Here is a 27,131-nt window from a genome sequence, read left to right as displayed (position 1 = left end):
TTAACCACAGTCTGATAAAACAAATAACTTAAAAATGCCATCATCGTATTAGAGAAATAAAATAAACACCAAAACTTAAAAAGGAATTCTCAAACTGGAGTAATTTATAACCAGCGGGTATTTTCTTTTTTTTAATGGGTAATAGAAGGGGAAAATATTATCACATTGACCTCTACAACCTACTTTTTCTTTATTAAACGGGATGAGAATACCTGGCGTAAGGGTGTTTCACTTCTTTGGGGACACGACACAAAAGCTCAATAAATCTCCACAGAAGCTCAATAAATCTCCAGGTAAAATCTCACCTTTATTACTTCCTGCGAGTTACGAGGAAAGCTCAATAAATCTCCACAAAAGCTCAATAAATCTCCAGGTAAAATCTCCCCTTTATTACTTCCTGTGAGGTACGAGGAAAGCCCAATAAATTTCCACAAAAGCTCATTAAATCGCCAGGTAAAATCATCCCTTTATTACTTCCTGTGAGGTACGAGAGACACTAAATAAATCTCCAGGTGAAATCTCCCCTTCATTACTTCCTATGAGGTACGAGGAAAGCTCAATAAATCTCCACAAAAGCTCAATAAATCTCCAGGTATAATCTCCCCTTTATTACTTCTTGTGAGGTACAATAAAAGCTCAATAAATCTCCAGGTAAAATCTTTCCTTTATTACTTCCTGTGAGGTATAAGGCACCTTTGCTTAAGACACAGATACTGGACGGTAAGGCGGAAAAGCTCCCTAGAGATGCAAGAATTATTTGGGCAAATTTCCTTCGATTGACACTAAAAGAAAATTCGTGTCTGTTTCAGGAATACCGTAAGCTGAAATTTCTTTAACAACAATAATAGCAACAACATTAACAACAAAAACAAAAATAACAACAACAATAATCATCATCATCATCATATAATAATAATCATCATCATCATCATCATTCGGACCTCCTTTCCCACTCTAGGGCAGGGTGAGCGGTAGCAACGTCCAGACAGTCCAAGTTAGCCCACCCCAGTGCCAAGCTTCCATTCATTCATCATTCAAGCCCCCGGAATCCTGGCTCTATCTGATACGCCAAAAACATTCACCACATTCTGTAGCTTCACATAAACGTATCCGATGGAGTCAATCCGGACGCTGTCACGTTAAAAGGGGGTGCCAAATACTACTCTTACTATTACTACTACTACTACTACTACTACTACTGCTAATAATAATAATAATAATAATAATGATAATAATAATAATAATAATAATGATAATAGTAATAGTAATAATAATAATAATAATAATAATAATAATAACAATGAAGTAACCCAATTAATACGGCCGCACCCCAATGAAAAATACTTAAATAAATGTGTCAGCAGCCACTAAAAGGAAAATCGAGTCTGCCTCAAATATCTTTCAGAACTTGGATTAATTCCCCCCCTGAGAGCCGCTAAAGTTTCCCTCTTTCATTTCCTGTCCCCGGCATACCAGCTCTGTAATGGTGGTGTGGAATTCCAGCCTGGTGTGATTGTGCCCGAGAACTGGTGTGGGGAACCCGGTGTTATGGCGCTTTGTGGTGTGGAGGTGTACTGGTGTGGATGGGTATGGGTGCGGCGTGGTGTTGTGTGCTGGAGGAGGACTGGTGTAGGGAATCTGGTGTTATGGGACTCTGGTGTAGTGCTAAATGATGGAGGACTGGTGTGATACATCTGGTGCTATGATACTCTAACACTAAAACACCACGAAGTTGAAGTGGTATTGAGGCGAACGACTGGTGTGAAAAATCTGGTGTTATTATACTTTCCGGTGTGAAAGTGACCTGGTGTGGATGGTGCAGGTGGAAGACTGGTGCGGAAAATCTGGTGTGACGACTCTGGTGTGATACTGATTGATGCGGAATTGAAGTGGTGTAGAAGCGTATGGACTGGTGTGAAGCGTATGGACTGGTGTTACGATACTCTCTGGTGTAGGGCTGCACTGGTGTGAAGAAGAACTGGTATGATAAGCTTGGTGTTATGATATTCTGTTGTGGAGAAAGAATGGTGTGATTTAGGGATCTGGTGTGGATGATCTGGTGTTATGCGGAGATGAGTGGTGTGGAGATGAACGGTGTGGAGATGAATGGTGTGGAGATGAGTGGTGTGGATGTGAACTGTGTGGAGATGAACGGCGTGGAGATGAACGGTGCGGAGATGAACCGTGTGGAGATGAACGGCGTGGAGGTGAACGGCGTGGAGGTGAATGGTGTGGAGATGAATGGCGTGGAGGTGAATGGTGTGGAGACGAATGGTGTGGAGACGAATGGTGTGGAGACAAATGGTATGGAGATGAATGATGTGGAAATGAAAGGTGTAGATTGGTGTGGAGATGAAAGGTGTACAGTGGTGTGGAGATGAAAGGTGTACAGTGGTGTGGAGATGAAAGGTGTACAGTGTTGTGGAGATGAGTAGTGCAGAGGAAAAGTGGTATGAAAAATTTGGCATTGTGACATGGGTGTTTGATAAAAGGGTGGCACCGCTTATCATAAGAGCATTATCTTTAAATTCTGCGGAAGTGAAGATTGTTTTTTTTTTTTTTTTTTTTTTTAAATATCATAGTAGCTGAATTCTGTACCACGTTTTTGGCTAACCTATTACCGGTACGTTTTGTGGACTGCGCAATACTCGTAAACACACCTCTATGTCCACTCCTGCCATGAAACGAGAACCCAAAGATCTCATATATATCATCCGCTCATCTCTTCTGAAGTGTACCAGCTTTACCGTGAAGTGGCATATTCGGTCCTGCGTTTACCAGCGTTACTAACTATTGCTGGTTGACCGATACTCCTGCTCTTGATGTAGGTCGTAGACTAAAGTTTCTGAGGTACAGGATGAACACAAAAGATCGGTACCCAAGTTTAAAAGGCTACAACTTAGCTGATATTTAACATACTGTAATTCTAGGATACCGTACGATTATACTAATTCCTTGATTGTAAAACACTGAACACTAATGCACCTGTAATTATGTTCATAGATTTTACATGATGTGTTCCACGTGATATACCTCCACCTGTATACATTTCTTAAGAGGTCAGAGTATGTTGTTCATGGCACTGACATTTTTATTTCTCGGTACTGCAAAGATCTTTTCCCTAATACTTTTTTGAAAAGTGTATTGGCTGTCTTGGTGATTTTTTTTTTTTTTCGTACAAACAGTCCGTGATATACCCTCCCCCCCCCCCAAAAGAAAAGGTGATATCTGGTCGGGAGAATGTGGTGCCCAATCAAACTTTGTTCGAAGATCGACGGGGCTCTCCATTCCCGGGTTTGATTTAATGTGTGGGGTGTGGCTCCCTCCTGCTGAAACAAAAATCTGAGCGTTAGTGTTGGGTAGGGGGATTTTAGCTCATCCCAGAACTTTTCCAGCACTGTTAAGTATCGTTCTTTGTTGGCGGTCACTGATTGTCCTTATCAAAAAAAAATAGCCAGTCAACCTTGTCTTCGAGATCACCGCTCAAAGTGTACATGTATCTGAATGCAGTGGTTTTTGTGCGACCTATAGAAGTTTTGAGTTATCCGGTACACATTATTCTACGAAATGACTTTCCAATAGAGGTCAAAGTCGGCTTCATTACTCAGGAGATGTTCCAGAAATCGTGATTTAGCTTTAGTTTTCTGTAACAATTTCTGTGTGTGTGTATATATATATATATATATATATATATATATATATATATATATATATATATATATATATATATATATATATATATATATATATATATATATATATATATATATATATATATATATATATATATAGTGTGTGTGTGTGTGTGTGTGTGCGCGCGCGTTGGTCTCAGAAGTAGTAACATTTATCGCCAAATAATAATAATAATAATGATGATGATGATGATGATGATGATGATTGATGATTGATGGATGATGGATGATGACGACGACGACGACGACGACGACGACGACGACGACGATGATGATGATGATGATGATGATGATGATAATAAAATTACGTAAAAGGTCAAGTCTTCTGATTAAGGCTTACGTGCTCTATGTTTAACCACCTCACTTCAGTGACGTAAACTCCTCCCTGTTCGAGAATATCATGATAAGACAGGCACAGAGTTATACGCGCAACCTGTGCTGACACACAACACCCCTGTCATTACAAGAGGGAGCTTCAACCTAACGAGACACGTAAAACAATCACCACACAAAACTAGACACTCTTCAACAGCATCTCATCCCCAGACATTGCAACACTAGCAATTAAGAAACACCTACATACTCATCTCACGCACAGGGCAACAGAACACCTTGATCGTAACACCGTATTAAAAGCTCCCTCTCCCGACATTCACCCATCAGAGGCATCCTTAAAGAAAGCTGATCGAGACCATCAAAAAAGGCTTAGATCAGGACATCACCCACCCTTTCTCAGTTATCAGCTTTGATCTGTGTAAGGTGGAGTCACAGTTGACAAGTTCCCGTTTGTAGAAGAGGCTCACACAACATAGCACACACTAAGACGCAGACACAGTGTTAATGAGGTAGGGAATCTATGGGACGGCTTCTTAGGAGGGCAGCAGCTTATATGCGGTGGACGGGCCAGGGGGAATAAATTTAAACAACTTCAGTGCCGCATTTTCCATAATATTCTTACTATCCCCACACGACTGCAATCGGGTCTGGAGAGCTGGAGAGGTTAAAAACGCGTCTAGTTCACTGGACAGACAGGCTTGACTCAATGAAACTGGCGACTGTCGACGAGGTAAGAAAACACCAACTGCGTCTCGACAATTATCCACCGCTAATTACGAGCCAGGTAGAGCAGCAAACCGTGCCGCTTTTTTACTGGTATATATTCACGTGCTGTTTGTGCCTTTTTTTTTAATCCGCAGTTTCGTAATACGCCCTATGGTATTCTGGTGTGGCGAACTGGTATGAATAATTTGGTGCTACAATAATCTGGTCTGATGCAGGACTCTGTGGAGGTAAACTGACCCGTGTGGAAATTATACTGGTGTGAAATTTTACTGGTATTAACATAATCTGGCATTGTGATACCTTCGGGTAGAGTGGAAATGGTGTGAAAATCTGGTGTTCTGATGCTGGTGTGGAGAGGAAGTGGTGTGAAAGTGTACATCGTGTGGAGGGGAAATGGTGTGGGGATGAATAAACTGCATGCCGGCTGGTGTTATGTTACTGATGCAAAAAGAAAGAAACCAAGGCTGAGAACCTGCAGTATGTCTTTTCCAAATGAGAACTGAAACCGGTGTGGAGGTGACTATGGTATGGTGCGGAGTTGGTGTGGAATATTTGGTGTAACGATACTCTCTGGTGTGGAGGTGGATTGGTGTAGTAACTGAATGGTACAGAACAATATAGTGATGCAGCAGAATGATAGTGATTTTAATTGAGGTAAAGATGAAGAAGAAAAACTAAAAAGACTAAACAGCTGGTGTTATGGGGAAAAGGAACATAGAACTAATCTGGTATGGAAATGTAGAGCTGAACTGGTGTAAGTAATGAAGTGGTATGAAGCTGAAATGGAGGTGGAAAGAGCTGGACTAACGTAGAGCTGAACTGGTGTTAAAATGAAGTGGTGTTGATCTGTAATGGTGGTATGGGGGTGTTGGTGTAGAACTGCTCTGGTATAAATGTGAAATCTTGGTGAGAGGAACCAGTGTGGAGCTGAAACTAGACTGGTGTGAAAAGCTAAACTCGTGTGAAAGTTAGAACTGGTATGAATAACTGAAATGGTGTTAAGTTATACAATTTTGAAAACTACACTGGTATACAGTTATGAAAAGCTATACTGGTGTGAAAAGCTAGAAAGACGTTAAAATGTAAAAACTGATACGAGAAGCTAAAAACTGATACGATAAGCTAACACTGGTATGAATGGCTGCAAACTGGCATGAGAAGCTAAAAACTGGTATGGAAAGCTAAAAACTGGTATGGAAAGCTATAAACTGGTATGAAAAGCTAAAACTGGTATGAAAAGCTAAAAACTAGTGTAAAAGCTAAAACTGGTATGAAAAGCTAAAAACTAGTGTAAAAGCTAAAACTGGTATGAAAAGCTAAAAACTGGTATGAAAGCTTAACTGGTGTGGCGGTAACCTGGTTAAGAGCTACCTCAGTTATACCGCCTCTGCCTCACACACCATTCCTTTATCAGTTTCCCTTAATTTCCGCCACCACACCAGATCTACCCTCTCCCTTCGGCCTTATACTCCCACCCCTGCCTAATACTCCCACCCCTGCCTTATACCCCCACCCCTGCCTTACACTCCCATCCCTGCCTTATACCCCCACCCCTGCCTTAGACTCACACCCCTGCCAGATATTCACACCCATGCCTTATACCCCCACCTCTGCCTTATATTCACACCCATGCCTTATACTCCCACCCCTGCCTTATAACCCACCTCTACATTTACACCCCCTCCCTTACACCCCCACCCCTACCTTTACACCCCAACTCCCACACCTCCTGCTACCCTTTCTTGCTGTGGAGGAGAATAAATGAAAAGAGGTAAAGACGAAGTAGCATTTTAAAAGCCCAGATGACGATATGAACAATTTATAGCAAACATACCACGTGAATTGTCTGTGTTTCATCAGAAGTACATTATCTCAAACTGAAATTAAGTTATCGAGTGAAATTAACAGGTACTCATATGTCCATTTCGTTTCAGTATGTCCCTATGTCCGAGTACCAGTAAAACACATTAAATTCACGTGAAATAATAATGTCTAATTCAATGTTAACATCACCATCTCGGTTTCAAGATGGTATAACTGTAGAATAATTAGGTGGATGGAAGCAGGAGAGGGATGCAAGAGAGGAAAGTTTTCGACTGAGTTAGGTGTGGCGTGAGTAGGAATTGAATTATGTATCTCATTAACTTCCACACAGATTTAACTTAATTCACTTCGAGTTACGTGGAAAGAGAGAGCCAGTCATATGTGGAAGTAAAGGCCTTGAGAGGGTCTGGTTGTGTGATGAGAATAATGATTGAGAGACTGACTGGGAGTGTGTGAATGTGGTGGAAGGGGAGAGGGAGAAGAGATCAAGGATGAAACAGAAGGATGAGGTGGAGAGGTACAACAGCAAGGGTGGTGTGAGCTGGGGAGAGGGCAGCTAGACGGAGGAAGACAGGGTGACATGGAGGCAATTCGTTTGTGTCCACCCCTTTTAGGATTAAGACGTCTGGCAAAAGATGGCTCAGTAGATATTTGAAATCCTTCCCTCCATACCAGTGTGCTTTCTACATAATGCTTCTTAACATACAGGCTTCATCTTCTCACCCTCAGCTAAATAAAAACGTTTGGTGTTAGCTGAAGTCGAATATCAGAATTGTTCCAGCTAGAGAAGGGCTAACGTCTTTCCTCTCTTTTGATTCGTAATAGTATCCAGAGTTTCATTCTTGCTTAACCCATTGAATCCGGGTGAAGTCCTTTTGGGTGCCAGTGAGGGACGCCTTCACGTGGTGGCACTGACGTAACCGCCAAGCTCCACTGTCTGGTTATACGAAAGTCCCTCATCTTCCTCCCTCTTCCCCCCTGAGATAGTAAGCTGCAGGAAACGGGCAACTTCAACCTGCAGTTCACTGGGTTCACGTTCTGATGAACCTGGAACCACAAAAACAACGAGTACCGGGTATGTAGTCCACTGCTGCCAAACAGCATACATTATAAAGGATTTGGTAGACATATATCAAAGCTCATAATACATGCACTTACATATGACCGAAAGGTGATTGGTTAATTCATCATCAACATCACCTTCATCAACATCACCTTCATCATCATCATCATCACCATCATCATCATCATCATCATTATCATCATCACCCTGACTCTTTTACCCAGCTGAAGATGGCGTAAGGTGGGTTCCAGAAACAGAGAGAGAGAGAGAGAGAGAGAGAGATAGAGAGAGAGAGAAACTAGCACAGCATTCTCAGTGTAATGAATAATGCATTAAGTTTTATATCTGCCCCCCACGACAATGTGGATGTAATGTTTTGTCCGGTGTGTGTGTGTGTGTGTGTGTGTGTGTGTGTGTGTGTGTGTGTGTGTGTGTGTGTGTGTGTGTGTGTGTGTGTGTGTGTGTGTGTGTGTGTGTGTGTGTGTGTGTGTGTTCTGACGATTTTGAGAAGAACAGAGCAAAGGTCAAGGTAACATAGCAAAGTAAACATTAACAACTTTAATCCCGTTTACATCAAACCTGATGGATGAGTTAAGGATAATCATAGGCCAAGGTCATATGTCAAGGTCAAGGGTTTGAATCTATAACTCAGCTTTGATCGATTTGGACCAAACTTGGTGTATGTGTGGAGGGTCAGCCATGATTAAAGAGATACTATTTTGAAAACAATGGGTCAAAGGTCAAGGTCACTGGGAAAGGTCAGTTCGAACAATTTCCATCCGACCTAAGTGAAACTTGGTGGATGATTTGGCTATGATGAAGATATGAAGCTTTGGGAATACTCTGTCTAAAGTAAATGTCACGAGGAAATCGGCCCTACAGTTGCAGAGTGTGGGTGTTGCACTCTCGCAGTGTTCCTTCTTGTTGCAGCTTCAGTTGTTCGAGAGTTCCCGGCAAAAGAAGAATTTCGGTGAGTACACATACTGTAATAAGCAGCGTCAAAGTCATGAATCAAGTCGTACAAGTTTATAGCGACAAGTTAATGGCTTTGAAGATATCGTAAAATCTCTTCCTTAGCGATTATTGTGCTATGCTCTTGTATGTCACTTATAAAAACTATGTCGATATTAAAATACTTTATACAACACAGAACAAAAAGTAAAGGTGCAACTTTGAGTATAAATCGCTATGGAAGAGGTGTTACGAGCTCTAAAGTCACTTAAAATATGACCCAGTGACTGCTCGCTGAAGTAAGTTTGCGTGGCCTGACAGCTGACGAGGAGGGAGTGTGTGCAAGAGACCGCGCCATTTTCATGAAAACGAAACCATGTTCCAGGCCATGTCAGAATAACATCAGACGAGCTACTCACTTACCCTCGCTCTCGCCCCTCTCGCCCCCCCTCCCCGACTCACCCCGGCCTTGTGTGTATTGTGGGGGGCCTCCACCCCTCCTGGACTTTGTGAATGTGCACGGCAGGCTTCTCTCGGGGACACGTACACACACGCACATCTGCACGCACACACACGCATGTCAGTGTGGCAGTGGCAGCAGCAGCAGCGGGGGTGGTGAGGTGCCAGTGTGCCGCGAGCCTCCGTAACGAGAGGGTGTTCGTCGTGTGTGTGTTGCGCCGTATCGATCGCTAGCCATGGCAGGTTCCGTCTAACATATGGTAGCTCTGTCTTCTTCCACCGTGACCACAGGCGGCGTGAGCATGGTGGCGTGGGTGGCAGGAGCGCTCATCCTTGCACTCAGCCTCACCCACACCCACGCCAGCGCCAGCAGCAAGTATGGAGGAGGTGAGTACACAGCTTAGCCAGGCAGCAGCTGATGATAACACACTCCCTGCCCGCACACCACTCACACTCACAACACTCACGCTCTGCACTCACGCTCACGCTCTACACTCACACTCACACTACCCAGTACACAATGCTCACACTTATAACACACCACCCACACTCAAAACACACCACTCACAATGAAAACACACCACTCACAGCACACCACTCACATTCAACCCACCACTCATAGCACACCAATAACACTCAAAGCACACAATTGACACCTGTAACAAACCACTCACACTCAAAGCACACCACTCACACTTAGAACACGCAACTCAAAACACAAGCACACTCAACCCATTCCTCACAATCCCAACACACCACTCACACTGTCTAATCCCCAGCACCTCCCTCACTCACAACACGCCACTCACAAGCCACTCACCCCTCCAACACAACACACCACCATCACCCAACACTCTCACAAGGTTTTAGTGACGTGAGCAGAGCAAGGGAGCATATAAGAGAGAGAGAGAGAACGGGTAGCGTAGTCGGGAGGAAGCGGTGATTAACTACAGATATGAAGCCTTACAATGTTTTTATCACTTCCACTCCGGATGAACGCTGGGATTGTGTGTGTGAGGGATGGTAGAGAGATGCCACACTCCTTTCACCTTAACCTGGCACAGATTTTCGCCTCTGAGATGGAACAAAGATGCTACGGTCTTTTTACCTTAGCTTGGTACCGATTGTCGTCCCTGAGTAGCTTATGGTACGATTATGGAGAATTGTTTTAGTTCTTTTACCGTACAGAGGCAGAAGACAATGCTACGACTCTACGGCCTTCTCATAGCACTTCTTCGTGACTGTCATTATATTCAAGTATCAGTCTATTGTAACAGTCTAGCATTCAAGATGGAGCCATGGCATAATTGAGCCAAGTAAAAGTGAGAAGAGTGTAGTGTAAGTGTGTGCGGCGAGGGAGGCCGGAGTAGGTGGGAAGATGTAACAATTAACAAAGACTGAGAGGCTTAGCAGCGTTTTTTTTTTTTTTTTTTTTTTTTTCTGGGTAAACTCTGGGATTGGGCATGAGATCGAAGACAGAGAGGTGTCAAAGGCCCATATTCTAGTTGCCATTGGAGGCTTCGTAACACCTTTTCCTTTGCTATTTGTTTTGCATACTCACACCTTAACATCACCTTGCACACTATTGATATCGTTTCAATATTGCCACAGCTTGCAACACACAACCGGTTACTCAGGTGCAATGTGCAGAATAAATCGCCAAGGAAAAGGTGTTACGAAAGCCCCAAAGCGTCTTATAACCCAGGTCTTGATGTGGTACGTGTGACAGGTGGGTGGGAGTGCCAGTGGGTGCCAGGGGATGTATTTATAAAGAATCCCTGCCAATTCTCACGCTATGCATATTTCCGTAGCACCTGATTAATTGTGGGAGTCACTTTTTTGAGTTATACTTTTCACTCTAATATTCACTCTGATTTGGCTGTGAAGTGTATGATGGGTGTATGAGTGATGAAAAAGGTGTATACACAAAGAATCTTACACACAGCTTAAGCACAGGTGAGATTTTCAGCTTAAATATTTCCTCTGATTTGGTGATGAAGTGTATGACAGGTGTATGAGTGAAGAAAAAGGTGTATACAGATTTAATCTTATACACAAATGAAGCTTAAGAATGTTTATAAATACAGCCCCAAGGAAGACGCCCCACGCCAATCACAGCAGCTCCCTAACATCGTTTCCTAAGCGATTTATTTTGCTTATTACACCTTTCCGTCCTTTTCTTTGTTATCTAAATCATTCTATTATCGCCACTACATCACTAACGCATAAAACGATGTGAGCCAGCGGTATCCAAAAAATAAATCGGTAAAGAAAAGGAGTTAGGGAACTTCCGAGAATACTATCGCTTGTTTCTCACCCAGATTTACGAAAAAACTTAAGACGATAATTTCCTTCTCGTAACTAAGATTTTCCCCACATTTTCAGTCTTTCCACCCCATTGCCCAGCCACCCGATTCACAAATATGCTTAAGATTATTTTCCTCCCGTAACTTTGGATTTGTGTGTGTGTGTGTGTGTGTGTGTGTGTGTGTGTGTGTGTGTGTGTGTGTGTGTGTGTGTGTGTGTGTGTGTGTGTGTGTGTGTGTGTATGTGTGTGTGTGTGTGTGTGTGTGTGTATGTGTGTGTGTGTGTGTGTGTGTGTGTGTGTGTGTGTGTGTGTGTGTGTGTGTGTGTGTGTGTGTGTGTGTGTGTGTGTGTGTGTGTGTGTGTGTGTGTGTGTGTGTGTGTGTGTGTGTGTGTGTGTGTGTGTGCCTGTATAGGAGGAAATGTCCTTTATGTTTCCACCGCTCCCACCCTTTCCATCTCACATCAGGCGGGATTCACAAACTAACTAAAGATAAGGTAATTCCCGTTGGTAACCTGGGGCTTTTTTATCTAGGAGGAACAAGTGACTTGCGTATTCTGGCCTCCTCTTTCCTTGTATTTCCTGCTAAAAACGAATCCTAGTCACACAGTTCCTCTCGTAACCAAGACACCACACAAGACGATACTGAGGTGTAATGTGCAAAATAAATCGCCAGGGAAGAGGTGTTACGAAATCTTCAGTGACCTAGAATACAACCCATGCTTAGCTGGCAGGCTCGGTATTTCGAAATTTTTGGACAGTGTGGCACATTCTATAACACCACAAAGGTGCTAACATTTTTTTCCCCCCCCGAGGGTACACCGACCTTCAGATATAGCTATAAAAATGCTAAATTATCTTGAATATCGTTAAAGTATTGTTAAAATCTGCAGACTATCGCTAGCGTCAGTAAAAGTCAAGGCTATTAACACAGTACATTTCAACCATCAATTTTTGGTAACAGATAGATGTGAGAATCTCTAGTTCAATCTGTTAAAGCAATGGAAGGTGCTGGAGAGGAACGCCTTCTTGCGGTGGCACTGATATGGCCGGGTGTCTGAGTTACCGGGTAATAAAGATGTTCTTTTGATACCACGAAAAAGGAATTCAGGTCTACAGCAGACTGTCGGCTTCAATCTGCAGTCCACTCACGTTCACATCAGCCTGGGCCCACAACAACAACGGTAACGGACGGACGGTAACGGTAACTGACTGTCCCGTATTAACCGCATCGATGGTAGGGTCTCCGTACACTTTCCTTGATGGCATTACATGAGCGAAAAACCTCCACTCGCCTCTTGGGGATCGAACCCACGCGCGTTGCAACACCCTCCCTCCGACTGGGGCATTCTAACCACTAGACCACCTCGATCTAGCGACAAATAAATTAAACTGGCAACTTTCCTTTATTAGTTTATTACCATTTAACTGACAACCTTATCTTGACACCTTATTTTTCCCAAGTTATTTTTATTATGGCACACCAGTATCATCATGTATGTAATTTCCTTTAACTATGTCGCTGTCGTTATTCCCGCTTTCGTGGTTCAAGGCTCATCCGGTCGTGAACCCAGTGGACTGCAGACTGACACTGGCCTTGCCCATTAGTCCACCATCCTCCCTTCGGAAACAGGAAGTGAGGAACGTTTAAATAAGTGGACAGTGGAGTCGCCTTGTTATATCAGTGTCACCACATGAAGGCGTCTCTGTTCAGCACCCAGTTTAACAGAAAAGAATAACATGGAAGGGATAAAGGAGACGGACCATGTTAAAAATATCGCTAAGGAAGACGAGGCGCGGGTAGGGAGTCGACTACACCGGGGTAATGAAGATGTAGCATCGAAACAGCGAAAAGGGGTGGGAGTGTAAAAATGGGTGGGAGAGCAAAAATGGGTGGGAGAGGAAATAGGGTGGGAAAGCAAAAAAGGATGGGATGGCGAAAAAGGCTGAGAGAGCGAAAAGGGATGGGACAGCGCCACATTTTTGACAATTATTTACGAACCAAGTGATAATTATTAAAAAAAAGTGCCTGACTTTTCGGTATCGTTTCTGACTATAATGTGAGATGCAGGTGTTCCATAAATGACAGTCAAGAATTAGGGGTTTCCTTACACCTCCGCGTACTCAGTTTTAATCTCATCAGTTTGGTTACTTTTTTAATTTATTTTTTGCCTATTATATACTCGGGAAGGATATCATGTAGCAAAGGGATTAATTAAGGATCAATCTAAGTCCTCCAGTTATTATGATAAAAAGAGTAAAATGAAAAATAAAAAATGCATAATCGGGGTGAAGGGCTAAAACTATTGTCCTAAAAGCCTCAATCTCCGTCAACTTCACGCCTCCTGCCACTGATAAGATGATGCCGGGGTTGGTGATAAGCAGTGATAAGAGCCACACATATCACTTAACACCTTTAAACCCTTCAGTGCTGCAAGAGTGGGACGCCTTCAAGTAGTGGCACTGATATAACCAGGCGGCTCAACTACCTGATTATACGAACGTCCTCAGCTACTTCCCTGTCCCCAGAAGGAAGGAGGGTGAGGGGCAGAAGGGCAAATTTAAGCCTGCGGTTCACCGGGTTCACGTTTCAGATGAACTGAGGGTGGGGGGGGGGGGGCCACATCAATAACCCCTTCACTCTAATAACGTCCTTCCTCCAGACGATTTCACTCAGTTTAGGAAAGACGGCGAACGGGAGAGAGAGAGAAAAAAAAAAAGCCTTCATGGATCCGTTCAGTATGACAGATTTTCCTAAGCTGAATAAAATCGTCTGAAGATAGAGAACAAAACAGGAAATGTCATAGGATTTAGGGGGATTACCCGATAGGATTTAGGGGAGTTACCCGGATTTATTTCGTATTCTAGTTACTATCGGATCATTTATTTCTTTTCAAGGGTGATTTTTCGAAGGGGAGGGGGTTAGATAGAAGATTTCAATAACCCCTTTACTGCCAGACACCATTCCGGAGCTGAGACAGTGAGAGAGAAGAGAGAATGAGAGGAAGAAAAAGGAGAATGAGGGAGAGAAAAGAGGGAATGAGGGAGAAAAGAGAGGATGAGGGAGTAAAGAGAGGATGAGGGAGAAAAGAGAGAACGAGAGAGAAAAGAGAGAATGAGAAATGAGAGGATTAGGGAGAGGAAAGAGAGGATGAGGAAAATCGCCTGGAGGTAGCAAGAATAAACATCGATATTACATCCTGGTAGCAAGGCTGTCCACTTCTCCAGAAACGGTGACATATTTCTTCATTTCATTCTTCTTATCCCCTTCCTTCATATCATTCTTATCCCCTTTCTTCATTTCATTCTTATTTCCTTCCTTCATTTCATTCTTGTATCTCCTTCCTTCATTTCATTCTTATTTCCTTCCTTCATTTCATTCTTCTTATCTCCTTCCTTCATTTCATTCTTCTTATCTCCCAGCCATTTTATTCAGTTCAGATTAAACTCATGCAAGAAGGGGTACTATAGTAAATTCGTCTTCCTTAAGCCATTTCAACACCACTCTTTCCTAATAACCTTGTAAATCGTCTGACAGTGGCAAAAATAAAATACAAGACGAAAATAAATAAATAAATAAATAAATACAACTAGATGAGTGTATGGTCTGTTTTTATCGGAACGTGAACCCAGCGGACTGCAGGCTGAAACGCCCTCCTTCCCGCAGTCCATCATCCTTCTTTTGGGGGATAGGGAGGAGGCTAAGGACGCTTGTGTAACCGGGCAGTGGAGCCGGCCAGTGATATGGGTGCCACCACGTGAAGGCGTCCGTCTCCTGCATCAGTAGACTCGAGTGATCTGTTATGCTATCAAAACATTCCTTGACCTTTATGCAGCCAGATGCACAAATTCAAGATCGATTCATGTATTGGAGTGAGGCGCCTACATGTGGTGGTACCGATGTGACCGAGTGGTGGAGCTGCCCCCATACACTCAAGTCCCTCCCTATCCCCTGAAAGGAAGATGGGTTGCAAGACACGGACAATTTCAGCCTGCAGTCCACTGGGTTGACGTTACAGATAAACCTGAGGCCACAAGAATATATGAAGATTTGGGATTAATACCTATCCGCTTCACAACAATACTTAATTTAAAGGTATTTTTCTGTGTCACAATCTTCGCCTAAAATCAGATATGCAACAACTGCTTTTAGATCCAGGTCCCTAAGTGTACTACCGGGTAATCAGGGACACGGGGAAACTAACTTTGTCCAAGAGTCTGATCGGCGCAGAGGATGAGAAGCGTTTGTGCGTTCCTGCTTTCCTTCCTGCGAAAACATAATCCCAGATGCGACCGGGAATTTTGCTATACGGTACTCTGCTCATTTCACCTTAACTCGGCCCAGATTTTCGTCGCTGTCCAGGATATTTCACGTAGTTCAGAGGCACATCAAACAGTAGTAGTAGTAGTAGTAGTAGTAGTTGTAGTAGTGTAGTAGTACTAGCAGTAGTATTAACTGTAGTAGTAATTGTAGCAGTAGTAGCAGTAGTAGGCTAGTAGCAACTGTAATAGTAGTAGAAGTAGTAGTAACACTAGAAGCAATTGTAGTAGTAGTAGTAGTAGTAGTAGTAGTAGCGGCAGTCCTACGGTCATCTGAACGTGAACTCAGTGGACTGCAGGATGAAAAAAAAAAAAAATTAGCCCAGTCCATCCTCCTCCTTCAGGGGGATAGGACGGGAAATAAGTGACGTTTTTGTGGCCAGGCAGTTTGGTCACCCAGTCATATCGGTGCCAGCACGTGAAGGCGTCCATCTCCAGCACTACTCAATGATAAAATGATAAGCTAGGTCACGGGGCAAAAATGATAAATGAGGTAAAGGAGTTAAAATAATAAACGAGGTCACGGAGTTAAAATGATAAAATAGGTCAAGGGGTTAAAATGAAAAACGAGGTCAAGGGGTCAAAATGACAAACGAGGTCAAGGGGCCAAAATGAAAAACGAAGTCAAGGGGTCAAAATGAAAAACGAGGTCAAGGGTTTAAATTAAAAACGAGGTCAAGGTGTTAAACTGAAAAACGAGGTCAAGGGGTCAAAATGAAAAACGAGGTCAAGGGGTCAAAATGAAAAACGAGGTCAAGGGGTTAAAATGATAAACGAGGTCAAGGGGTCAAAATGACTAACGAGGTCAAGGGGTCAAAATGAAAAAAGAGGTCAAGGAATTAAAATGATAAACGAAGTCAAGGGGTTAAAATGATAAACTAGGTCAAGGGGTTAAAATGATAAACTAGGTCAAGGGGTTAAACTGAAAAACGAGGTCAAGGGGTCAAAATGAAAAAAAAAAAAACGAGGTCACGGGGTTAAAGGGGTTAAGGCCAGAAAGCTCTCCGCACCGCGCTAAAGCGTACCCTCTGACCCCATTCCGCTTTTCTTCCAATTTTTGCCCAAACAATATTTTTTCTGTCCCTTCTTCGTGTCTCCCCTCCTCCTTTCCCTCTTCTCTCCCCAAATTCCCTCCTTCCCCTCGCCCTGGGTCCTTTTCTTTCTCCTGAAGATCCCTCCTTCCTCCCCAAGTCTCTTCCTTCCTCCTCACCTCCTCTCCTTCCTCTCCATGTCCCCTCCTTCCCCCCAAGTCCTCTTCTTCCTACCCAGGTCTTTTTCTTCCTCCCCATGTCCCCTCCTTTCCCGCCAAGTCCCTCCTTTCTTCTACAAGTTCCCTCCTTCCCTCCCCCTCCCAGTTCCTTTCCTTTTTCAGTGTCCATTTCCTCCCCACGGGCCTTCTTATCTCCCCAGGTCCTTCCTCCCTAGCTTCCCTCCTTCCTCATTCGTGTCAGCCCGCAAGTGTTTCTGGCACAATGGCGGCCTAATAGCCTAATCTCCCCTGTTTATCCTGCATTTAATTGCCGTCCTCAAGCGAGACTATAATTTGTGGGCGGAACACGGAATTCATCGCTTATAATCAGGTACATAAAGCGAGGCGGAGGTCTGTTTCAAGTGCCATTATGTTTTCCGTTTTCTTTTTGGTGTGTGTACATATTTCATCATCATCATCATCATCATCATCATCGTCGTCGTCGTCGTCATTATCATCATCGTCATCATCATTATCCTAACGCTAATCCACAGCTAAAGAATGGAGTTTTATGTTACGTAATAGTGGGAAATAGATTTATAATGATGATAATGATATGGTGTAAAAATTTGTTGTGTATATATTATTAAATAGTAAGGGATGGGTCGATGATGACAGCGATCACCGATGTATCGCGCGGGTGCTCCTTCGCTGTGAATACTCCTCCTTGCTATCATCCCCAGACGATTTTATGCAGCTCAAGAGATATTTTCCGAATTGGCAGGGGTTACTCGGAGTGTTCATGAACCCCTTCACTACCACGACGCTTTTCTAAGCCGAATATCTTTAAAAAGTCTTCGTAACTTTCTAATACAGGTGTTTTTTTTTTTTTCTTTTTTAACTAGTGAAACAAGTATAAACAACATATTTCATAAAAAGCATGAAGGTGTAGAGGTGGCAGTGTCAAAAAGTACAGGAATAAAATCAAGGCAATGACAACACATGTAACCCATCCATTCATCTTGCAATCTAAATTCCTGCAAATATCGTTTTGGTGTAACACATTTTAAAGCATAAGCGCATCCAAAAAGAAAAGTGCCATTGTCCTGGTATAACTATTAGTGATCAAACATGCAATACATGAAAGAATGTCGATAAAAGTATCCCGTATGTAAGGATGGGGTTACATACGCCGTTACTGCCTCGACCTTGTTCTTATCGTTGTGACACTGTTCCATCCCTACATCTTCATATATTGCCCTAATGTAGTTCTTGAACTTGTACAACTTTTGTTTCAGTCTAAATGAACTCGAAGATTTCGGTAAAAAAAATATTGCTATCGGCCGCCAAATACGAACAACGGGATGATCCAAACTGATGGTCTAGTGGTAAGGAAAGTAGCCAACCCTACGAAATGACTTGAGTTTGAGCCAAGCATCGGACACAGAACTCTTTGATTATTTGAATTTCGTTAAAATAAACACTCCTCCTCACCCTCCACAAGACCCGCCGACATATCATATAACAGTTCCATTACTCTTGATTGTGACACGGCTAGCATGTATTCAGTAACGACGGTGAATATTGCTTTCAACGTAGTGACATGTGAATGGGTGTGGAATGTAGGAGGAAAGTTGGGCCTCAGGGAACAGGTTACTAAGTCTACACCCAGAATCGGAACCTGACAGACTGCTGTTGGTAATGAAAAAAAAAAAAAAAATGTAGCACCTTTACCTTACAGATTTATTCTATCCTGCACGAGAAAAAAAAAGTGGGGGGGGAATCCTCAAGCTGAAGTAAATCGTCTGGTGGTACAGTGGATAAAACACAAAAGAGGTCATTGTATTAAAAGGATATATTGGAGATTGCTTCCAACCCTCCCCATACGTCTCCCCTTAGCTGGATAAAATCGTCTGGAGATAGCCAAACAAGATACCGGTACATCACGCCACTGAAGGGGTTTAGAGTCTGTCCAGCCATCATGGAACCTGGGGTAGAATTTTTAGAGGATCGTATTCAGTATCAGGAAAATCACATCTTAATAGTTACCCATATTTTTTTCGTCCTACTTAGGCACACTTTTCGATTTTTTAGTTTTTTTATTTTTTCACGTTGCTCAGCACACAGTAAGGTAATGCTAAGGCTCTACATTCTTTCCATAGCACTTCTTCGTGACTAGCCCCATATTCTAATGTAGTTAAGTCTATTGTTGCAGCCCAGCGCTCAAGATGAAGAGATGGCAGTTTTAGGCAAATTTACTGTGAAAAGAGAATAGGATCACGGATATTCTCTCTCTCTCTCTCTCTCTCTCTCTCTCTCTCTCTCTCTCTCTCTCTCTCTCTCTCTCTCTCTCTCTCAATCACTTTAATATCCACCCTAACGACCATGCAGTGTCTGGCCTACGTTTAACTAAAGACAAATGTATATACTTCCTTGCTTCCAACTGATGCTTAGGAAAGTTTGTGAATAGGTGATGATTTCGCAACTACATTTTTCGTAACTACAAATTTCGTAAGCAGAGAGAGAGATTCTGGACTGGGAATATGGGCAGAGGGTGAATAACGCTGATTACAGAACACCTGCGTAATAAAATGATCTTGTAATATTCTAGGTTCACACACACACACACACACACACACACACACACACACACACACACACACACACACACACACACACACACACACACACACTTTTCCCATCATTTCCCATCCTCCCCAAGACCTCTCATCCCTCACGCCTCCACTTGAACACTCCCCTCACGTCCCCTCACTCCGACCCCTCCACCCTCTCTCCCTCTCCCCTCCACTTCTCCCCTCTCCCCTTCTCTCCCTCTTCCTCTCTCTCTCTTCCCCCCTTCTGCGCCTCTCCCCTCCCTCTTTCCCAGTCTTTCTCCTTTGCTTTCTTCCTCCTCTCTTTTATCCCCTCCCCTTCCTTGTTTTCTTCACCTTCCATCCTCTCCTCTTCCTTTCCTTTTCCCTCTCTTCCCTCCTTTGCTCCCCCTTCTCTCCCTTTCCCCTCCCACACTCTCCCCTCTTCCCTTCCCACCCACCCCCTCCTTTCTCTCTCCCTCCTCTTCTCCTATCCTCTCCCCCCTTCATCCCTCCCTGTCTCCCTTCCTCCCTTTCACCCTCTCTGCCCTTCCTCATCCAGCTTTTCTCCCTTTTCCCTTCCCTTGTCTCCCTAATTCCCCCTTTTCTTCCTCTTCTCTCTCTCTCTCTCTCTCCTACTTCTTTTTCCCTCTCTCTTCTTTTCCTTCTCCCTTTCCCATTTCCTTTCCACTTTCTCCTACCCTCTCCACCATCTCTCTCTCTCTCTCTCTCTCCTCTTCCACCCTCTTCCCTCTTCTTCTTTCACCCTTCCACTCCTTACCCTTCCCCCCTCTTACCACCTCCCCAGCCGTATCTATTTCAGCCATCACTATCTCTTTCCTGTATTTTTTTTCTCCCTCTTTCCCCCTCCCTCCCCATCCTCTTTCACTGCCTCTTTCCTTCCCTCCTTCTCTCCCCTTCCACCAACTCTTCCCTTCCCCTCTTGTTCTCTCTTCCCAGTATCTCCTCCAACCCTCTTACATTTCCCTCCTCTTATCTTCCCCCTCCTAGTCTTTCTTCCGTGATCTCCGCCCATTCATTTTCCTATCCTCTTCCCTTTCCATAATCTCTCCTCTGCTCTGTATCTTCTTTTTCCCATTCCTTTTCCTTCCTCCCATTTTCCCTCCTACTCCTGCTTTCCTATTCTTGTCCTTTACATACAGAATAGGTACTTCATTCATAACCTGACACAAACAGCCTTGAAAGGACTATTAAGTTTGTTTCTGTTTGTTTTCCTTTTTTTCTCCTTTGTATTCCTTCTTGTATTCCTATTTAAGGGTTTATTTTCCCATCGTCTTTTCATCCACCGTATTTCATTCTGTTTCCTCTTTCGCCCTAAATTACAACCTTCTAAACCTGTCGCCTTTCCCATTAAAACTTTTTAACAGTCTGTCACCTCCTTTGCTCTCTTACTGTGGGACTTCTCTCTTTCCATACTGTAATTTTTAACTCTCTCTCTCTCTCTCTCTCTCTCTCTCTCTCTCTCTCTCTCTCTCTCCTTCCTAACGCCAATTTGCATGCATTAACGCCGTCGTCTTCCTTTTGCCCATTCTCTAAAATTGTCATAAAAAAAAATAAAAAAAAATCGTTCGGATGATGGAACAATAAAGCAAAAATAAAGACGCCTGTTAAATAAAACTCGACAATAGTGAGCAAGATAAATACGTTCAATCAAATCGCTAGGAGGCAGCAGGAACAAATATAAAAAGCCTTCCCTAAGCTGAATAAAATCGTCTGGAGGGAACTAGAAAAAAGCGTCACCGCAATTGTCCGTCTAGCCGATCAGACTCATCAACCAACCTTCAGTAAACCGATGTCCCCTTGCGATAGCGTGGGGGGTTTGATTCTTGGGTGGATGCCGCATTTGCGTCTCTCCACCCAGTTCACAAGGACATTATCGTATGCTCCACTCCACCCGTAATTTGGTTATATGGTTGCCACCCAGCGTTTTAAATGGCTTGTCACTCAATGTAAAATCATCTGAAGTGGAAAGAAGGGTAATAAAAAGTGACGGGAATGAAAGGGAGTAGTTAGAAGGGGGAAGATCAGACACAGAGATCAAATGAGAAAGGGGACGGAAAAAGTAGGCAACACTATATCATGTGAGTGGATGATGGTCGCCACCGCCTACCACCACATCACCGTAGCGAAAGGTTTAATTAGTTGCCTAGTAATTTGCTTTAGCTTAACTCTCTCATGGTCGAGACAACTCTAGTATTCTATTCCAGATAACGGCCAATAGTTTTACAATCATTCGATAGTGAGTCATGGGAGCCTGAGAGTGTTAATTGTCGCAGTTTTACCTGTGTGTTTACCTTTGTTCATTTTACCTGTGTGTTTACCTTTGTTTATTATACCTGTGTGTTTACCTTTGTTTATTTTGTGATTACCTTTGTTTATTTTACCTGTGTTTACCTTTGTTTATTTTACCTGTGTGTTTACCTTTGTTTATTTTACCTGTGTGTTTACCTTAGTTTATTTTACCTGTGTGTTGACCTTTGTTTATTTTACCTGTGTGTTTACCTTTGTTTATTTTATCTGTGTGTTTACCTTTGTTTATTTTATGTGATTACCTTTGTTTATTTTACTTGTATGTTGACCTTTGTTTATTTTACCTGTGTTTTTACCTTTATTTTACCTGTGTGTTTACCTTTGTTTATTTTACCCGTTTACTTTTGCTTATTTTACCTGTGTGTTTACCTTTGTTTAGTTTACCTGTTTACTTTTGCTTATTTTACCTGTGTGTTTACCTTTGTTTGTTTTGTTTTCCAATTTTTTTTGTTTACATCTGTTTATTTTACCTTTTTGTTTTTCTTTACATTCTGTGTTTACGCTTGCTTGTTTTTAATTCTCTTTACTTTCTTTGACCTCTTTCTCTACCCTCCTCTCTTCCTTTATGCCAGAGTTCACACTTCTCCTCTTTAACCTCCCCTTTCCCTCTCTCCCCTCCCCTTCCCTCCCCTCCACTCCCCTCTCCTCTCTCCTTTCCTTCCCTCACATTCCCTCCCCTTCTCTCCCCTCCCCTCCCCTTCCCTCCCCTTTCTTCCTGGGAGGGGGGTGCTTGCGGAGGGGGTGTAGCGAGGGGGAGAAGGGGTGGTGTAGCGAGGGGGAGAAGGGAAGGAAGCTGGAAAAGTGCAGTCACGTGGTGGATACATTTGAGAGAGAGAGAGAGAGAGAGAGAGAGAGAGAGAGAGAGAGAGAGAGTTGAAGAAATACTCGTAGTGAAGAGAGAATGGGATATGACAAGAGACTGACAGGACATGAGGCCAGAGTGAAAAGAGAGGAAAATGAAGGAGGACAAGAAAGAAAAAAGAAAGAAAAGCGAAGAGAGAAAGAGAGAGAGAGAGAGAGAGAGAGGGAGGGAGGGAGGAATGGGAAAACAGAAGAAACGAACAGATATGATAGGGAAGAGGGAAGCAATAAAGAGAGGAGAAAAGAAAGAGGAGAAAGAGGAAGGAAAAGAGGGAAGAAAATGAGGAGGAAACGAGAAAGATAAAACAGGAAAGAGGGAAAAGATGAGAAGGAAGGGAAGAGGAAAGAGAGTAAATGAGAGAAAAGGGAGGAGGGAGGAAAGAAAATAAATGAGGGGAAGGAAGAGGAAAGAAAGAGAAAATGAGGAAAGGGAAGAAGGAAGAAACGTGAGGAAAGAGAAGAGGGTGAAAAGAGAGAAAATAGAAGAGCAAAAAGAGGAAAGGGAAGTGGGGGAAATGAGAATAAAAGGAAGAGAAATGGAAACAGTGAAAGGGATGGGAAGAAAAGAGAGGAAAGGGAAGAGAGAAGGAAACAGAGAGAAAAGAGAGGAAAGGGAAGAGAGAAGGAAACAGAGAAAAGAGAGGAAAGGGAAGAGAGAAGGACATGAAGAAAGGGAAGGGGAAAAAAAGAGGGGAAAGGAGAGGGAAAGGAACAGGAACCGAGAAGAGAAAAGAGAGGAAAGGAAAGGGAGAAGGAAGAGAGGGAAGAGGAAAGGAAATGGAGGGAAGAAGGAAGAAAAGGGAGGAAGGAAGGAAGGAAGGAAGGTCAGAGTAAAGAGGTAATACACCAAACCCACTTTCTGAACCACCCATATATTTTCCTCCCCCACCTCCCCTCCAACCCCCTCACCCTCCCCTCCAATCCCCCTCACCATTTACCCCCCTCTCTCTCTCTCTCTCTCTCCCCTTTCCCTTCCTTCCCTCTCTATCCTCGTTCCTTTCCCTCCCCCCCCTCTCTCCACATACCCTTCTCTTCCCTCTCCCTCCCCCTCCCATTCATCACTTTCTCATTTCCCTCTTCCTCCCTTCCCCCCAGTGACCTTTCCTCTCTCACTCTTTCCTCTCCCCTCACCCTCCCCTCCCATCCCTCTCCCACTCTCTCCTCTCCGTCTCCTCCCCCTTCACACACCCCTGCCGTCCCTCTCCCTCCCGAAGACAAGACCAAAATAAGGAAGAAAATACGGCATCGAAGTGAAAGGGAAAAAGCAGCTTGTCTCTAGCCCCAACAGACAACCATCCAAAAAAACATCAACAAAAGGTCTCAGGAAGCGACCGGTTAAAGGGATAGGTTTCGCGTGCTTAAAAATATTCAAAATAACTAAGAGATTTTTTTTTCTGTAGTAAAATAGTCAAAGTGGTAGCAAGACCAAAAAATATATTATCATCGGACTGAAGGGGTTAAGCTGAGAGAGAGAGAGAGAGAGAAAGTTTGCTAATTTGCCACGTATCCCTAACTTTTATCTCATTTACATCCGTTCTACTCGCATTCACATCTCTTTCTCTCTCTCTCTGAATTAGATCATCTCCGACCCTCACCGAACGTGTCACACTTTTCCGTCCTCACTTCCACCCCACACCATTCATCTCCATCCTTCATTATCTCTCTCATTCATTACTTTTATTCACCCCTTCCTTACCATTCTTCCTTACTCCGTCTCTCTCTCCCTCCCTCTCTCTCTCTCTCTCTCTCTCTCTCTCTCTTTCTCTCTCTCTCTCTCTCTCTCTTTCTCAGTACCCATACTTCCTCTTCGTTATTATGTTTTCTTCTCTTTTTCCCAATTCTGTCTTTCTCCTTGCTTCCTTCTCTCCTCCTCTATTTTTTTCTTTCCCCTAATCTCTCCTAATTTATCAATATTTCCCTTCTCCTTTTCCCCTATTTTCCTTCCTTTTCTCTCTCCTTTCCTCTTCCTCCTTCCCTTCCTCTTCCTGTTCCTCGATCCTATTTTTCTCATTTCTTCCATTTCCTTTTATTCCTTCTCCTCCTCCTCCTCCTCCTCCTCCTCTCTCGCTTCCTTTTCCATTTTTTTTTATCCTTCTTCCTCTTCCTCTTCAATTTCCTTTCCTTTCCATCTTCGTCTTTCCTCTTCTTCTCTTCTTCCTCCTCCTCTCGTCATTCCCCTTCCAATTCTTCTTGTTTTCGTTCTTCTTCTTCGTCTTCTCCTTCTTCCTCTTCCCTCCCATTCTTTCTTCTTCTTCTTCATCTTCTTTTTTCCCTTCTTTCTTTCCCTCTGTCTTTCTTCCCTTCTTTCTTTCCCTCTGTCTTTCTTCCCTTCTTTCTTTCCCTCTGTCTTTCTTTCCCTCTGTCTTTCTTCTTCTTCTTCTTCTTCTTCTTCTCCTCCTCCTCCTCCTCCTCCTCCTCCTCCTCTTCCTCCTCCTCCAATTCCTGTTAACTAATGGCAGATTTGTTCTTTTTTGCCTTGCCATTCCCAAAATAGACGAGTTCCAAGAGAGAGAGAGAGAGAGAGAGAGAGAGAGAGAGAGAGAGAGAGAGAGAGGGGTGAACGAAACATACTGAAACCCACATCGCCTCTCTCTAAATTCTTCGATCACTTAAGCTCCCAGTTTAATTAGCTAATCCAAACGGCTCACTGGATTTTTTTTTTCATATTCACTTCTTTTCTTTTTTTTTATGGAGGCTAATCATAATTTCCAAAAAATTGCCCGACCTCTAAAAATAGAAAGGGGGGGAGGGGGATCAGTAGCTATCCCTTACAGTGTGATGATGATGATGATGATGATGATGATAATGATGATGATGATGATGGTGGTGGTGGTGGTGGTGGTGGTGACAGTGATGATCATGGTGACGATGGTGGTGGTGGTGGTGGTGATGGTGGCGATGATGATGATGATGATGATGATGATGATGATGATGATGATGATGGTGGTGGTGGTGGTGATTGTGACGATGGTGATGATGATGATGATGATGATGACGACGACGATGATGACGACGACGATGACGACGACGATGATGACGATGATGATGACGACGATGATGATGATGGAGATAACGATGATGATGATAACACTAATGATGACGATTATGATAATGTCCATGATCCCTTCACTCCGACGACGCATTTTCAAAAGTACGCTAACTCTTGCTATCTCCAGACGATTTTCTTGATCTGAGGTCACACTCTTGGAAATAATGGAGTTTGATAAAGCCTTCCTTATACCCCTTACTATTAAAATTCTTCCTGGGTTGAATTTTAGGAGTTTGGTAGTGGAATGTCGTGGAAGGAAACTACGATAATGTATAGTAGTGGTGGTTGTGGTGGTGGTGGTTGTAGTAGTAGTAGTAGTAGGAGTAGGAGTAGTAGTAGTTGTAGTATTAGTAGTAGTTGTTGTTGTTGTACTTTTGGTGGTGGTGGTGGTGGTGGTGGTGGTGGCGGTTGCGGTAGTAGTGGTAGTGATATGGTAGTGGTGGTAGTGGTAGTGATATGGTAGTGGTGGTAGTGGTAGTGATATGGTAGTGGTGGTGGTGATAGTATTATTAGTATTTGTAGTGACAGTAGTAGTAGTAGTAGTAGTAGCCTAGTAGCTGTAGTAGTAGTAGCAGTGTTGTGGTTGTTATTGTCATTGTTGTAATAGTAGTAGTAGTAGTAGTGGTAGTAGTAGTAGTAGTAGTAGTAGTAGTAGTAGTGGTGGTAGTAGTAGTAGTACAGCAGTACTTGTATCATTATTATTATTATTATTATTATTAGTAGTAGTAGTAGTAGTAGCGGCAGATGTTGCTGTAGCCCCAGATTCATATGTGAACCCAGTGGACTGCAGGCTGAAGTTACCCCTCTCCTGCAGCACATCCTCCTCCTTTCTAGGGATAGGGAAGGAGTTGAGAGAAGCTTGTATAACCGGGCAGCTCCACCGCCCAGTTATATCAGTGCCACCACATGAAGGCGTCCCTCAACATCACCAGGTCAGCGGGTTTACGAGATTTAAAAATATATATCTTTTTGCTTCCTCCAGACGATTTTACTCAGCCTAGACCAGTCCTCTCGAAATATAGGGATTAGAGAAATAAATCCCTCTTTAATCCTTCATAACGTCTTTATTATTTTTATCCTTATTGCCTCCAGACGATTTTATTCAGCTTAGGACGGACCTCTCGAAGTGAAGGGGTTAAACAGTCTCCCTTAACATTATTTTTTACGGTAAAGTATTATTTATTTTTTACTGCTAACGATCTGCGATTTTTACTTAATTTCGTAAATACCTCTCGTAATGAAGGGGTAAAGTTATACAGCTTTAGTACCTTATGTTTTCAGAGCCATATTTTTAAGGCAATTGGGGGTGCTCACCATCCACTCACATGATGTAGCGTTACGATGACTCTACACTCAGGGACAAGTCAAATCGTTTCCCTTTATTTCACACCACCATTTACTACGCTGGGTGGTAACCATATCGCCATGTGGACT

At 43.2% G+C, this 27,131-nt stretch overlaps 1 protein-coding gene across 2 annotated transcripts in view; it reads left to right on the top strand.

Annotated features, from left to right (window-relative positions):
• The first annotated feature begins 9,231 nt into the window (after window positions 1-9,231).
• LOC145400244 (uncharacterized) overlaps window positions 9,232-27,131 on the top strand; it is a 538,777-nt gene continuing 520,877 nt past the window's right edge. For both annotated transcript variants that reach the window (XM_080272757.1, XM_080272756.1), the window contains exon 1: window positions 9,232-9,438. In XM_080272757.1, coding sequence (XP_080128883.1) covers window positions 9,309-9,438 — 130 coding nt within the window. In that variant the 5' untranslated portion in view covers window positions 9,232-9,308. The remainder of the gene's footprint in view (window positions 9,439-27,131) is intronic.

This window comes from Coenobita brevimanus, chromosome 51 (assembly GCF_032717465.1).
Source record: "Coenobita brevimanus isolate Jiangsu-jjx chromosome 51, ASM3271746v2, whole genome shotgun sequence".
Taxonomy (NCBI): domain Eukaryota; kingdom Metazoa; phylum Arthropoda; class Malacostraca; order Decapoda; family Coenobitidae; genus Coenobita; species Coenobita brevimanus.
This window is presented reverse-complemented; position numbering and strand designations above follow the sequence as displayed.